The sequence below is a fragment of the Aulostomus chinensis genome, chromosome 18 (assembly GCF_037954235.1).
Source record: "Aulostomus chinensis isolate RoL2024-O1b breed Wild chromosome 18, RoL_Achi_v1.0, whole genome shotgun sequence".
In the NCBI taxonomy this organism is placed as follows: domain Eukaryota; kingdom Metazoa; phylum Chordata; class Actinopteri; order Syngnathiformes; family Aulostomidae; genus Aulostomus; species Aulostomus chinensis.
Window position 1 is genome coordinate 6,798,927 of NC_141337.1, and position 14,765 is coordinate 6,813,691.

At 41.4% G+C, this 14,765-nt stretch overlaps 1 protein-coding gene across 2 annotated transcripts; it reads left to right on the forward strand.

Moving 5' to 3' along the window:
• Positions 1 to 6,794: 6,794 nt before the first annotated feature.
• Positions 6,795 to 14,256, forward strand: mafk (MAF bZIP transcription factor K). 2 transcript variants are annotated; one of them, XM_086186380.1, is made up of 4 exons: positions 6,795 to 6,935; positions 11,451 to 11,556; positions 12,493 to 12,570; positions 12,660 to 14,256. In XM_086186380.1, exons 3-4 carry the CDS (start codon positions 12,526 to 12,528, stop codon positions 13,092 to 13,094), a joined length of 480 nt encoding a protein of 159 aa, XP_086042506.1. In that variant the 5' UTR covers positions 6,795 to 6,935; positions 11,451 to 11,556; positions 12,493 to 12,525; the 3' UTR covers positions 13,095 to 14,256. The 2 variants fall into 2 exon arrangements, with proteins under 2 accessions (XP_086042506.1, XP_086042505.1); XM_086186379.1 differs by lacking the exon at positions 11,451 to 11,556.
• The last annotated feature ends 509 nt before the right edge of the window (positions 14,257 to 14,765 follow it).

Below are 14,765 nucleotides of genomic sequence, written 5' to 3' on the forward strand. Positions count from 1 at the left end.
TTAACAGCAACAAACCAAATACCTCTCCGTCACAACCCTGCACAGTTCTACACTGATAAGAAAACCAATTTAACCAACACTGAACAACACTGCAAGCACAGAGTCCACATTAAGATCAAAGCCAAACAAGAACAAGATGATGAGGTGTTTTTTTTTCTTTTCCTTTTTGTAAGTAAGAACATTGATTTTAAGACTCAAATGCACTTGCTAAATATGCAACAATTTTTAATTTTTCATGTGTAAAACCAATTTCAGGGCTCAAATTAAACTCAGGAGCAGTTACTTTGGGATGGCACAGCACATGCAACTGTAGACAAACCCAGTGACCTCAATTGGTGGATTTTTTTGGGTCAGTGGTGGGTTAGAGTTAGACAAGTTGTGGCTGGGCTGAGTCTCCATGAATTTGTAAGTCTCTTGGTACACCAAAAGTGACTGAAATAAAGGTCAGACATATTTAATAAGGCCAAAATTCTGAACCCCACAAGTTTAAATTACTGTTTGGAGATAAAATCTTGGTTTTAGGGGTTAGGGGTTAGGCTAAGTCCAAAATTCAGGATCCTACTCTTCTTGAAGGGTCTAACATGCTCTGTGGTCACAGAAAGTAGGACTCCACAATTTTAAATGACAATTTAACTTGATTTTTTTTTAGGGGTTTGGGGGTTAGAATTCAGTCAAGGCTAGTGTTGAGGTTAGACTAAGGGTGAGGGCTATAGGCACTAAGTTTACTTTGTGGGATCTGACAACCATGAGCCCACCATACTTTGAGGGTTTGAGGTGCTCTATGGGACCACAATTCTGACTTTAACTGGCTTTTCTGGGGTCTACCTACCTAGTCTTGATATAAGTATTGGGGTTATTTTAGGTTCTCGCGAGGCTCATTCATACAGCTGTGATGATTAATGTAAAGGGCTAGGTGTTACACCTGGACTAATGTCAATGACAGGTCCCCACAAAAACAGTAAGACAACTGTGTGTGTGTGTGGGTCTCCCACTGTTTCCATGCCTTAAGGAAAACAAAGTGAGAACATCTGAGTTTGCCACCCTTTGTATCCATATGTCGTCCCACCCATGGTCACTGGCAGTGATTTGTTCATTCCTTGCACATTACTAACGCCTGACCAGGCTTCAAACGGGCAACTGTCTCTTGCTGGATTGACTAGATATGTTCAACACAGGATGCTCTATCCTATTATAGTCATTGCAATGAAGCTATAAGCTGAGAGGATTTTTCAGAACTCTGGTGAATATCAAGCACAAACAGTCTGCTGTGACCTGCTCCGGCTGTCAGTACTACTGTAATTTCACCATGTTCGTTTCCATGCAGTTTTAACTTGCCAGCTGGTTACGTAAAGTGTTTTCATATGAAACACATTTTGGTGAAGTCAGTGGAATGTTCAGTCGATGTTCCCAATTAAATCTTGTGTCATATGGGAAGTCTAGAAATCTGGAAAAGCAGCGCTTTTACTTTTGACATCACATTGCACGGTTACCACTATACCTCAGTTAGCAAATCCTGCAAACATCAGGAAAAAGAAAATGTGATCATGTTGGGATTTTTTTTTAAATCTAGGATGATTTATTTGGCTCAGCTACTATATCAGTTTTTAAAATCTATGAGGTTAAGATCAGCTTCTCACAAATAAGTTTGAGCGAGGGGGGGGGGGGATGATCCTCTGCAACAGGGGCCTCTTTGTGCCAGATCATATTACTAAGTTCAACAGTCTGAGTCAGAAAAAAAGTAAGATTAGTCACTCAATGTAACTTCCTGTAATCCAAAACTGCCTGTATGTACCCAGACCCCACAGTTGGTTGAGCTAACCAAAGCCTGACAAGTCTGCCACACATGACTCTCTGTTTTTGTTTAGCTGAACACTGGGTGTAGTTCAGGCCATCGATGTACACTGTTACCAGATGGACAGTAATTGGGCGGTATGACATTTAGCAGCAGCAGCTGGATGTCTGACTGATCAGAAATATTTCAAGGGGTCCCGCAGAGTTTCGTCTCTCTTCTTGTCTAACCACTTGAAAATTCTACGGGACACAAGAAACATGCACATAATTTACCAGTGCTAATTTCACTCATAATGTGTTTATCATAGTCTATTTTTTTAATTTAATTTCTCTGACCCGTTCAAATTTCATCTCTGTTTGTGTTTCGTCTCAACTCAACATCTCATTTGTAATCTCTCTGCTTTCAGGAATAATTCAATTTTGTTTTTTTTTTACACAGTTTAAAGGCTTTAAATGACATCTGCTCCCATTCCTGGCAACAACATTGTGTGTATAAATATTGTTTTACAGCTGAACACGGTGTCTCCATTCACGCTGCGTGTGCACTGGAGTTTCCACATCACGCCGTGACTGGCTCCCAAACTAGCACTGACATCACAAATTGTGCTCGTGGGTACACGTGTTAAAGTCAGATTTCAGGTGAACTCAGAGGAATTTTCCCTCCTCTGCTGATGTGTGAAAACCGACTTCGAATGACAAATTCATCATCCATCTGTACGTGCAACAGCGAGACAGATTAGTTTCAGTACATAATGTTACATCATTCTGCAGAAATTCAGTGAGTGTCGTCATGGAAGGAGAAGAACTAGAAACTCAGCATCGCCTTTTTATGCCTTTGTGATGTGCTGTGCTGTGTCTAAACTGGACCTCTATAGGCTATAGCTTGGGTAACGTTCTCATTGGCGTCTGTCTGACAGCAGGATTATGCAAAAAAAAAAAGAAGAAGTATGAGGTCAATGTTCACCAAACCACTGGGAGGGGTACGGTAAGGGCCACGGAAGAATGTATTGTATTCAGGGGCAGATCAGTCACGGCGCCACCTTGTGGCAATGGGAAATTACATGTCTGTTTTGTACACTTTGATATGAACTACTTGTGGGTCGACCTTCTGAAATTCCCCTTCAGAACTTGATGATGGGCTCCTGTGGGGACTCCAGTTGATCTATATGATCTTATCTTCTGATCTGATCTAAATCATATATCTGCCTTCTTTGTATATGTATAACCTATCAATTAAATAATCCGTTTCCTTTTAATTGGCTTTAGAAATGTCAGTATAGGAGCGTGGCACTCAAAATAAGCAACCGGATGTAAAAATGGGGAAATAATTTTGAATGGCTTTGATAAACAGTGGGGAAATAATGCCTTATCACAACCAAGAGAAAACTTATAACCCTTCTTTCCAAATCATCTGCATGCAATTGACATATTTATAAAAAGTCCTGACTCTTTCAGCTCATGTAGTAATACAATTTGTCTAATGTGCTGTTGCTATAGATTGGATTTAACCAGTCAAACACTGCAGACGAGTGATCAGGTTCATCGGCAATCGTAATCTGCTTCCTCTCAGCTACCAAAACACGGCCGAGACATTTTTTATATTTAACTGTCCCTTTGTCCCGCGCCGAGAAGACCTCTAAACAGAACGCCGTGAAGTTGGTTGGCATGGCTCAGGTGGTAGAGTGGCTATCTGGTAATTGAAGGGCGGCGAGTTTAATCCCCACCTCCCCTGTGTCTCTGAGCAAGATACTGAGCTCCTAATTGCTCCTGATGAGTAGGGTGGCACTTTTGTGGCATTCCTCTGTGTGTGTGTGTGTGTGTGTGTGTGTGTGTGTGTGTGTTTGTGCGCGCGCGCGCGTGTGTGAATGAAGCAACATTGTAAAGCACTTTGAGAATGATGAAATGTGGGAAAGGGTTATTAAAAGCTGAGTCCATTCAATTTGCCTTTGCTGTTTTTGCAACACCGGCACAGAAAGAATACTTCAGGGTTCCTGAGCTTTTCAGGTGTGTAAAATATTCGACACAATTGTTTTGAAAAAGAGAAAGTGTGGTTAAGCTTGTAAGACCACATGTTAGTCTGAACAATAGAACATCCTTGCTCATATCCTCCTTGCTTTGCATTTTGTCTTTATGCTGATAAAGAGGCATTCTGACAGGAAGTTATACACAGTGCAAATGTATTTAGAGATTTTTTTTTTGGTCTGTTGATGAGGCACTGTATTTTGGAAGGTTTCAGTTCCTCACCGTGCTGTCATTTGTCTGTCTCACATATCAATTTTGGAGAAACTGAAAAAAGGAGTGGGTTGTAGATTGATTTAAACTGATAAAAGGACAGAAATATGACATTATAAAAGAAGTTTACTGCACCACAGCATGAATGTATCGCCATTAATTGTGGAATGTGATCTAATTTCTAATGTAACATAATCACATTTGATCTCTAATGCAAACTCATCCGATTGCATCTCATCTCGCCTCTCATCTAATCGGATCTCCTGTAACTCTCAACTATTACAATTGAATCCAGTCTCTGTTCTAATCTAATGTAACCCCATCTAGTTCTGTCCCCAGCGCAATTCATCAATTGTCTGATGCAATTGAATTTCGTCTCTTTGTATCTCATCTCAATATAAGGCCTGGCCATTATTAATAACAACAACAACAACAACAACAACAACAATAATAATAATAATGATAATACAGTAGCTGTACTTTCCACCTGAGTACCAAGCGGTACTCCTGACTGGAACTCCTCGCAGGAACTCTCCAAAAAGAAAAATTGTTTCTTGTGGTCAGCAAAATGGAAACACAAGCTCACCAGAACATAAAAGGTGGTTACTCATCTGATGAAGTTTATGTGTGAAACACACTCTGGCAAAGATAAAAGAATCAAACGCACCATCTCTAGTAAACAATTGATTCCACATGCGGTTGAGAGGAAGACGTTTATCTGTTGAGTCACCAGCTGTAAAGCATGAGAGCAAGCAATATCAGTGTCCGCCTGCCTGGGTGTCTGGCACCAAGCCCAGGTAAAAGAGATGGATTCTAAGTACTTAGTCAGTTTTGCTGGAAGTGGGCTTTGGTGAATGGTATGAGGTAGCGTTCCACATGTGACTCAATATTCCAAGTTTCGTCAATGCTTTGGAAAAACAGTAAAAGTTAAGCCAAGCACACAATAAAAAAAAAAAGAAAAAACCCCTTGGTACAGTAAGTGTCAAACGAGGCAAAAACTAACTTTTCAGTCCACTTAATTGTGTGACATTTTATTGCTGTTTCCTCTTTTGTCTCCCTAGTGGCTAAAAATAGCAGCAAACCGTCATGGAACAGCAACAAAAAAAATTCAATAATGAAGCTGTTTTTGGCATTTAGGAAAAAGCTTAAACTCTTAATCGCAAGCCTGACTAAGTGGATGTTTGTTTTCATAACTTTCGATGAACCATTAGGCTTCATTATAATGGAATTTTTTTATTCTTTGTCCATCTACCAGCCTATACAAATAAATTAGTATAAGAACTCTGACCATTGAATCAACATAAAACTGATAGCTTCTCCAGTCTAGTCTCCAAATGTTTACCTGTGTTATGAGAATGTATGTTGGACATAGACTGAACAATTTAGTTACATTACTAGTTTCCAGTTTTGTATCAAACAAAATACTCTTAACATCATGTTTAACCTGCAGGAAAACATCTATAATTTCCACATTAAAATCCTCTGACCAACACTTCATTAGAAACTCCAGATTATGGAAACATTTGTCATTTTACATGTTTAACTGCTGACTTCTGTACTTTTTAAGTTCTATTTTAAGTGTTTATTCACTGGAAGCTTCACAGTTCCATGTAGGCGGCCGAGGGCTCTGGATGTGTGTATGCTGGCTCACTGGAACACCGACACACTAAATGGAGCGAGGCTCTAATTAATTTGATCAGTCGCACCTGAGTAAATGCCGGGCTGCTATGAAAAAGGGCTGATACTTTATCCAAATACTGGTGATGTCACAAATTATGCTCGTAGCCCCGCTTCTTCAAATCAGATTTTCTCCGAGCGCAGAATGAATGTACACTTTTAGCTAATAGATGTGAAACAGCTTCCCTTTGTTACTGCACATGATGAAGCTCCAACACTCGACTGTGGGAACAAGATGAAAAACACATTTTTCACTGGAGGCAGTGTTACAAAAAAAAAAAAATCCCACATGAAAAAAAAAAATTAACAGAATAATTTCAGTCTGCTCCAAATATCTGCCCCCCGAGTCATATTGGAGCAGTTAGAAAGAAAAAAAATATGGATAAGTGACATTTTTTTCTTTTGCTTTTTAGCCTTGTTTGAACTGTGTCGCCCACAGTGTTTGTAGTATAAACACGCTGCATCTGTTTTCGTCTGAAGCAACCTTAGGGCTTGTGATAGCTAACCAAAGAACAAGGAAAGTCATAGAGAGCAGTCCTTAAAAGGCTTCTGACTTCACATATTCACATCCAGTACTTAATTACCCAAAATAACCTGTGACAGCAGCAGTTAAATAAGAGAAATCCTGTGACTGCCGGGCTGCTACACCACATACTTTCCTCAGGAATGGAATGCCGCTGCTAGCAAGTCAGACAGAAGGGGGAGGTTGCAGTTTTTTCCCCAGTTAATGCACTTTTTTTTTTACTTCATAGTGTAGACCTGAGCATGGAGGAGGCTCATGGGAGAGGAGGGAGGGGAGGGGGGGGGGCTTGAGAGTGCAACAGGTTTCTAGAAGTTAGTCCCGAGTGTTCACTTGTGTAATATTGGCAACATTGAGCAGATTAGTTTGTTAAAGTAAGCAAAAACAGTCGCCAGCAGTGTCTATCTTCTATTTATGGCCCCCACCCCCCACCCTCAGCTCCCCCTTCCCAGACTGACGTCAGCAGAAAGTTATTTTCATGAATGGAGGGGGCGGTCACGAGGAATTGGTGACGTGAGTGCTTGCGGAAGCAGAGCGTGGAATGTTAGTACATTGTTGTTGTTTTGTAGTTAATTTAGTACGAGGACACATCGCTCGCCGTCTGCTGGACGCGTTCTAGGCTACCAATCGTGTCAAGTGACCCCGTCGTCTGGATTGGAAACCTACTCATCCCGTTTTTACGCATTCCGGTCCTCAGATATCCGCATCCTCAGAGGTGAGGTTGTTTTTTTGGAGATGTTTTGACATTCCTTTCTAGATTGCTTAGATTGACATATAGGCGCATGCAGACGGGTTTATGACGGTCACACACGCCCGTCCACGAGGAGAACTTTTAATCCCTGTTTAGAAAGTCGATGTTGACTTTTTTAGATTTTTAGATTGAGCGGCGTGGACACGTGTTGTGCTGGTTATACAAATTACAATACTCAGATAGCGATATTCGCCTATAGGAAGTAGATGAAAGCGGGCAAAATGATCAGTTTATTGCGTTTCGAGTTTGATATTGTCGAAGATCAACTGGTTCAATCAGCTTTGTATTTGTATTTATTTATTTAAAAAAAAGCGATTTAAACCTTTGGTATAAATGATTATAGATTTTGTAACAAGCACAGATAAGGACATAGCTTTATACTGGGGGGAAATGTAAAAGTTCCAATTTTAAAATGGAATCGTAATAACAATAATTTCTGATTATCAAGTCGATCCGTGGAGCTTTTTTTTGGTGGGGGGGGGGGGGGGGTTGAAGTGAAATAATCGGACTGACCTGTAACTTAAGATATCTTCCCCTTTCATTCTCTTGTTCAGCATTTGGGAGTTGTTTATAATGCAATAATACCAGCCTACTTTTGACATTGGAATTAACACGTGGTCTGCATTTTAGACATGTAGGACAAAGGGCACAATGTGAAGTTAGACCACCAGGGCTGGCTGGCCTACAGGCAGCCACTGCACAGCAGGAAGAGCACATACATGTATTGGCACACAAGATACATCAGAGCAGGGGAAAAAAGCCTTTATTTTATCTTTCTGCTTAGAAGAAGACTGTTTTACTACATTATCTATTACCATTACATAAGAATAACCCTATATTTGACTATATTTATATGAGATTATCTGTATTTTTGTCTTGTACATGCTTGGACATCAGCCCTTTCCTTTTTTTATTGGATGACATGAGCTGTTTTAGTCTATGGTGATTAATAGGTGGAATTTATTGTGTGTTTGAATAACTCGTTCCACTTATAATGTCACCAAGTGGTGTCTTATGGGTGTTTTTTCTTAATCACTGTCTATGGTGGGTGCACATGTGTCTGAGAGCTTGTGGGAGTGGGCACATACTCCTCTGTCATGAGGTTAACATGTGGTTCCATCTCTAAAGTGATGATGCCTGCTTTGGATAGAGAAGTAACAGCGGTTGACTCATTTTACTGCCACAATAGTCTGACAATGACGAAGCAGATCAGGAGAAATCCCCCCGCAGACACAGGATATAGCTAAATTATCACCTATTCAACACTATTTCTCATTGTGGTGGTCAGTAGATGAAAGCAGCATGGGATACACACCGTTTTTCTTTTTTTTTTTGTGGTGGAGTATTGTGAAAGTGAAATAGTTGTGGTTGGTGATGTGATGACTCACAGGGAACATGTTAGTTATGATGTGTTTTGCTCGCCTTACTGGAAAAAAAGAGTGTGCAATTGTTGACTCTGGAAGCCAGGGATTTTATTCGCAGCCGAACATGCCAAGCATAGTGTAAACAACAGATGAACGTGTCAACAGGCTTGTGGTGCATCTGTCCAAAGTGACTTCCTGACAATTATGTCTGGCTACCACCCACACTGATTTGCGTCCTCCTTTTTCTGTCAGAGGGCTGAATCCAGCCCGCTGCTTTCACCTCATTAAGGTCAGAGGTGTGTTACGTGTCATGTTTATTTGTTTTGCTGGATGGCGTTCTCGGGGATTCCTTGTTGATTCTCCGTGGAGTTGACTTGCTGGATCTGAGTAACCTCCTGATTCTGCCATGACAGCAAAACAAACACTTGGTTTCTTCATATGCGTGTGTTACTGTCACGTCCTCAGCGAGAGCATGAAGTATGAATCAAACATGATTGTTTTTAACATTGAGGAAACTTGCTTTGACCTTTAGAGACACGATCTAATGTATGATTTTATTCTCATTATTCTCTCATTATTGGTTCCCATATAATAAAAACAGGAGCAGGTAGAGCTTTTTTTTCTTCACTGCATTCTTGACATTTCTTTCCTACCGTCCCCATGTCTGATATTCAGTGACTTCTCCTCCCTTTCCGTACCAAAGTTCTGGTGGTCATGCCACCCATTTCCAAGGTTCTCTGTACTTTTCCTTCCTCCTCATGAAACAACGGGATTTTCCAGGAAACGTCAGATCAGGAGGGTGTGATTCCCTGCCGCTGGTCGTCGCTTTTACCAGTAAACAGCATGACTCACTGCTCAGCTATGCTCTCCATTTCCTTCACATAATATCCAAATGTGCTGCGCTGGAGAAAGAGACTAGAATGCAGGGAGATCCAGACTGTTGAAAAATGTCTTCTTGAGAAAAATGTAAGAGCTTTCAAAGACAAGAACTTTTTTTTAGACTGCCAGGGTAGCAACACTAGAGTTGATTTTTTTTTCTAAACTCAAAGCAAAAGACAAGACAGACGGGAGTCCAGACCAGCCAAGTCGGCATTTCTCACCCGAGCCGGGGCGCATTAGTCTTTGATATGCTGTTTATTTTTGAAGAAAGCCGGGCCCCACAGTTGCCTGCTGTCACCGGCCTTGAACTTGACCAGATGCCTAAACATGTGGCATCAATGAACAAATTCAATAAAGCCTTATGAAATCTGACTTTATCTCATCTTATCTGAGACAAAACCAAAGTTATGAATTGGATTTTCAAGAGTAGTAATAGCTGTTTTCCCTTGGTACAGCTCTTCAACACTTCTGAAAGAAAAGGACAGAAATAGTCTTTAAAGGGCCAGTTCATTTTCAAAGCGACAGGTGATACACGTGGAAGTTTGGCAGTAAATCGTCTGCTTTCTGCATCAAACACGTCGATTCTGTCAAAAAGTAATCAAAGCTGTGACATGTACATCCTGTGTCTTATCTGACAATGTTATAAATTTGTTATTGTAGCTGAGTAAACGGTACTTATTTGGTTATTAGTCACTAGAGAGGAATGCATCTGCTTTAAGAGTAGAATAAGGAAGTAAAATGAAAGATAAATGACTTTGTTGACAATGATTTGTACAAAGATGGACTCAAAAGGTGGACTCCTCATTTATTTCCTCACATGTGCACACAGGCTGTATTTGATTTGTTTGGGCAAGTGAAAGATGTGAGACACCCCCGAATTCCAGACATTTTGTGAATTTTGCAGCCGCTGTTTTACTAGTGGGGCTGTCTCAGCTCCACCCCCATAGCTGAGTGCATCGCAGGACATATTCAAGCTGCATGTGCCCTTTTCCAGAGAAGATTTGCATGCGTGCCTGTGAGGGTTTGCACATATGTGTTCACTCAGGAATGTGGTTTTGTTCTCTAGCCGCCATCTGTGGCTTTTTTCTTTGAGGTATTTTCCCAGACTCCCTCTCTTACTGTCCCGAAAAACCTTATTTGAGTTGTTTTCTTTTTGATAGTGAGACGCCCTTCTTTTTAAGTGAAATATGCTTGTCATGTTTGTGTGAAAGTAACGGAAGAAGTAGAAAATCCCCTTAAGAAACTTCTGCCTCTTGATTAGGAGAACATTACAAAAACATAAGCACATGCCTAAAGAATTTCGGGAAACAACCTGGCCTCTTAGTTCACGCTGGAGGCCCCTTGTATGAAGAGAAAGGGGCCCCACACACCACTTTTCCATGATCTTTGCAAGGAATATACCCAGGGACCCCCTCTGACGCAATACGACTTAAATTAGGCTTCTTACTTTAGTGGAGTGTTACATTTCATCACACAGTCATGCATTTCTTTGTGTCTTGTATGTTTTGCAAAATGAATTTAAAAAAAAAGAGATTAGAGACAGTAGCAGATGTTCTCTGAATCTCCAAACAGGAGGTTTTGTGGCTCTGGGTTTAGCTGTTTGGTTGGTGCATGCATTTGTCATCTGTTTCTTCATCTGTTTGTGACGCAAACACCAAAATACTTTCTGTAGACTGCTGAATGTCAGCTATCATAAAGGCAGCGTTTCATTGAAGACAGCAAGGGATAACAGCACTCTTGTTTTTGGCGTCTGCAAATCAGCAGATAGCAATATTTATATCCTTAGGATGTTAAAAAAAAAACCACACACACACACACACACACACACACACACACACTCAAAAAAACAAAAGTGCCACACCCAGAATATGAGTATTCCTTCCATCAAAGCTACAGCAAACAGGACTGCAGAGAATATTTGCCCTCTTACTGAGGTATCACTTATCGCATGCTTACTTAAATTGTTTAGTTGGCAGAAATTTGTGTCAGCACTGTGGGCTAAATATATCTGCCCAGAGTTAAATAAGGGCATAGAGCGGCTCAGGAAAGCCCAGTGTAAGAGGATCCAAGCAACGAGACACAGCCCCAAACTGATAGAGTACATTGTCTCACAGCAAAAATACATCAGTGACTATAAAGGAAAGTATTTCTCTGTGACACTCTATCTCCAGGAATTTTCCACATGCGTATCCACTACCCTGTAAATGTTGTGTGACAGTGTTTTGTCTGTGATTAGGAGGCAGTGGGAAAGGACCCTCTGAGCACAGACATCAGAATCAGAAGAAGATGAAATACAAGTGGATGTAGGAAAGTAACGGGATAAAGAAGTTGAGGAGTTTGAAGTTAGTATATGCTTGTTGTTTGTACTATGTATGGGCTATGCTGCGGTGATGAATGAGCTTTGTTTACCCTTTTGATGACCATGTGACTCACACTCCCACGCCCATTTGCAGGGCGTTACCATGGCAGCAGTTGAGCATGGAACAGTGCACTTGTAGTCCGCCTGGTCTGCAGGTCCTGAAATGGAGCCTTGGGGGGATGTGTGGCTCTCACAGGATCACAGCTCAGCGCTCTCGCTTTTTTTGGCTGTGGCGGCAGTCTGGAAAGCATGTGCCTCAGTGTAATGAGCACAGGGAGGCTTTTCTTAAAACTGCCCTGGCAAACTAGCTCAGGCGGCGAGCTTAGACTCAAAGTTCTATGAGGAAAGGTTGCCTGTTTCTAATCTTGCTTGGTCTCTTGAACTACATTGTCAAAGCCCTCCTCCACTAGCAAGTAAACAGAAGTGCCTGTCAGCGCTTGTGTGGAACAGGCTTATGCTGCCCTCTGCTGGCATGATTGGTACTAACATGAAGACACAAATGCTGACACATGATGCAACTGTGGAATGCTGCTGTTATGTCTTGATTATGTACAAGAAGTAGTGGGTAAAAACATTTGTTATTGAAGTTTTCTCATCAAAATGTACTTAAAGATATTAAACGTAATCTTGTAGTTTACAGATACTAAACTATACCCATGAATACATCATTGTTTTTTTCTTGATTTATGAAAATTTAAGCTTTTCGTTTCAATGTTGCAGCAGGTTAAAACAAAGCTAATGTAGACAATTTAATACATTTTTGGCACTTTCATCCCTCTATTTTAATGTATCATTATTTTATCATTTTATTATGTCAAGCTGACCATGAATTATATATTTGTACTATATTTCACTTTAGCATGTGCTGTTTCCACCACTGACAATGTGTTTCACTCAATTCTTTTCTCTTCTCTCTTAGTGTGTCTTCTGTGAGATTCTGACAGTTGTCTGCATGCAGGGAATGACGACTCATTTCAAGACGAGCAAAGCTTTAAAGGTAAGTCTGATGTTTCCAGCACTCTGTGTTACCGTTTGTACTGTTGCTCCTGCTGCTGATGGCCTTCATCCCCTCTGCATGTCCATCAGGTCAAGAAGGAGTCAGGCGAGAATGCCCCGGCACTCAGTGACGATGAGCTGGTGGCCATGTCTGTGCGGGAGCTCAACCAGCACCTGCGCGGGCTGACGAAGGAGGACGTTGTGCGATTGAAGCAGCGTCGAAGGACCCTGAAAAACCGTGGCTACGCTGCAAGCTGCCGCATCAAGCGCGTCACCCAGAAGGAGGAGTTGGAGAGACAAAAAATAGAGCTTCAGCAGGAAGTGGACAAGCTGGCCCGGGAGAACGCCAGCATGAGGTTGGAATTGGATGCCCTGCGTGCCAAATATGAGGCCCTGCAATGTTTTGCCCGGACTGTGACCCGTGGGCCCCTCTCGCCAGGCAAGGGTGCCACCACCAGTGTCATTACCATCGTCAAGTCCACCAACCATAACTCCAGTCCGACTCCATTCTCAGCTCCTTCCTAGTGTTGACAGGACTGGGCTCTCCTCCTCCTGCCTGGTCCTTCCCCGGTTCTGACCCAGCCCACTCATCCTGTACTGAGAGGAAGCTCAGTAGTTAGACTGCGGGATGAAATGGGACGGCAAGCTCTATGTGATGTTATGCTGCATTCACAACTCTCCCTCCTTCTGTCTCTCTTACATAACCTACATTGTCTGTGCACTGTGCAACCCCGCTCCCGACCCCAGCACCGGCAGGGTATTGGTTCTCTGTGACCCAACCTCCATGACTGATAGCACAGATTTTCTTATACTCCAGTGTGAACAAGTATCTGACATGCCTTCCAGTGGCAGCACTAGCCTAGGACACCTCTGATACTTCATGCTACTTAAGTATGTGACAGTAAAGCCGACGCCTAATATTTTTCTTTCTGCAAGAGCACATTTCCAAGTGTCTTCATGTAAAACTGTTGCCTTAAAAAGATCTGAGTGATCCATCTGAATTATTTTCTAATCTTTGCATGTAGCTGAGCACAATTTCATCTTTCTATCTTTGAGGTCAGGTGGACACCTCCTCACAGACGCAGCGCACCCTGAAAAAAAGGATACCTTTTTCAAGCCAAATCACAATACCAGATGTTTTCACTGATGAGTTTTGTTCTGTTTGGAATGTGCATAGAAGTAAAATCACCCGTTAAAGCAAAAAACTGTCACTCTTTAGCCATTTATGGAGCTTGAAGTCTCCAGTAGTGACACACTCTCAGTGATGGTCATGCAGAGTTTTTACTTGGGTGGTCAGTCATGTCAAAAAGTGCATTTAGTATTTATAAAGTATCGCTTGAGATCAGCACTTCAGTAAAGGCCTCTATACATACACAGAATAATTTGGTAGTGTTGAAGTAACATTTTCATATGGATGCACCCATTGTGACATTCTGGGCAAATATTGATGGTTCTTCATCACTACTGATGAATTTTTAATGTTGTTTTTGTTGAGCTTTATTCCCCTTTTGTGGTAGGGAAAAATCCTACAAAAAAGAACTTCTTTAAAGTGTTTTATCCCTTTTCCATCTTTGAGGACAAATTTCATATTATTCATTTCTGAAACATTCAAATGTAACCGTTCACATCAAAAGATAAACAACGGCCAGAGCGCTCTGTGAATCCCTCACACACACACACACACACACACACACACACACACACACACACACACAAAAAAAAGGTCTACCCAGTTTGGTGTGGCAGACCAATTTTTCCTCGGCTGACGTCATAAAAGTCATTCATTGAACGCGTGACTACAAACGGTGAAGTTCGTAAGTGCTGCTGAAATGTGGTGACATATCCTCCCTTGGACTAAGCCGTGATGCTCATGTCACTGGAGGAGTATGTTGCATGGGATTCTGTTGTAATCAAAAAATTACCCACAATGTCTGGAATACTAAAATCTCAACGGCTGAGATGTTTTCAAAGGATTAGAAAGACGATTTGATTGAATAGGTACTTGATTGGAGGTGCATTTTGAGCCAATGGGTTTGGCTTCTGCAGGTTTGATATTGCCTGGTGCCTGTTATTATATAGCACTTATAAGGAAACTGTAAAGTCACAGTATAAAAGAAAATGCAATGATTCAAAGGGCTGGAAAATGATATCCGAAGTTCCTGGGATTGAATTACGTGATGATTACATGTGGTGTGA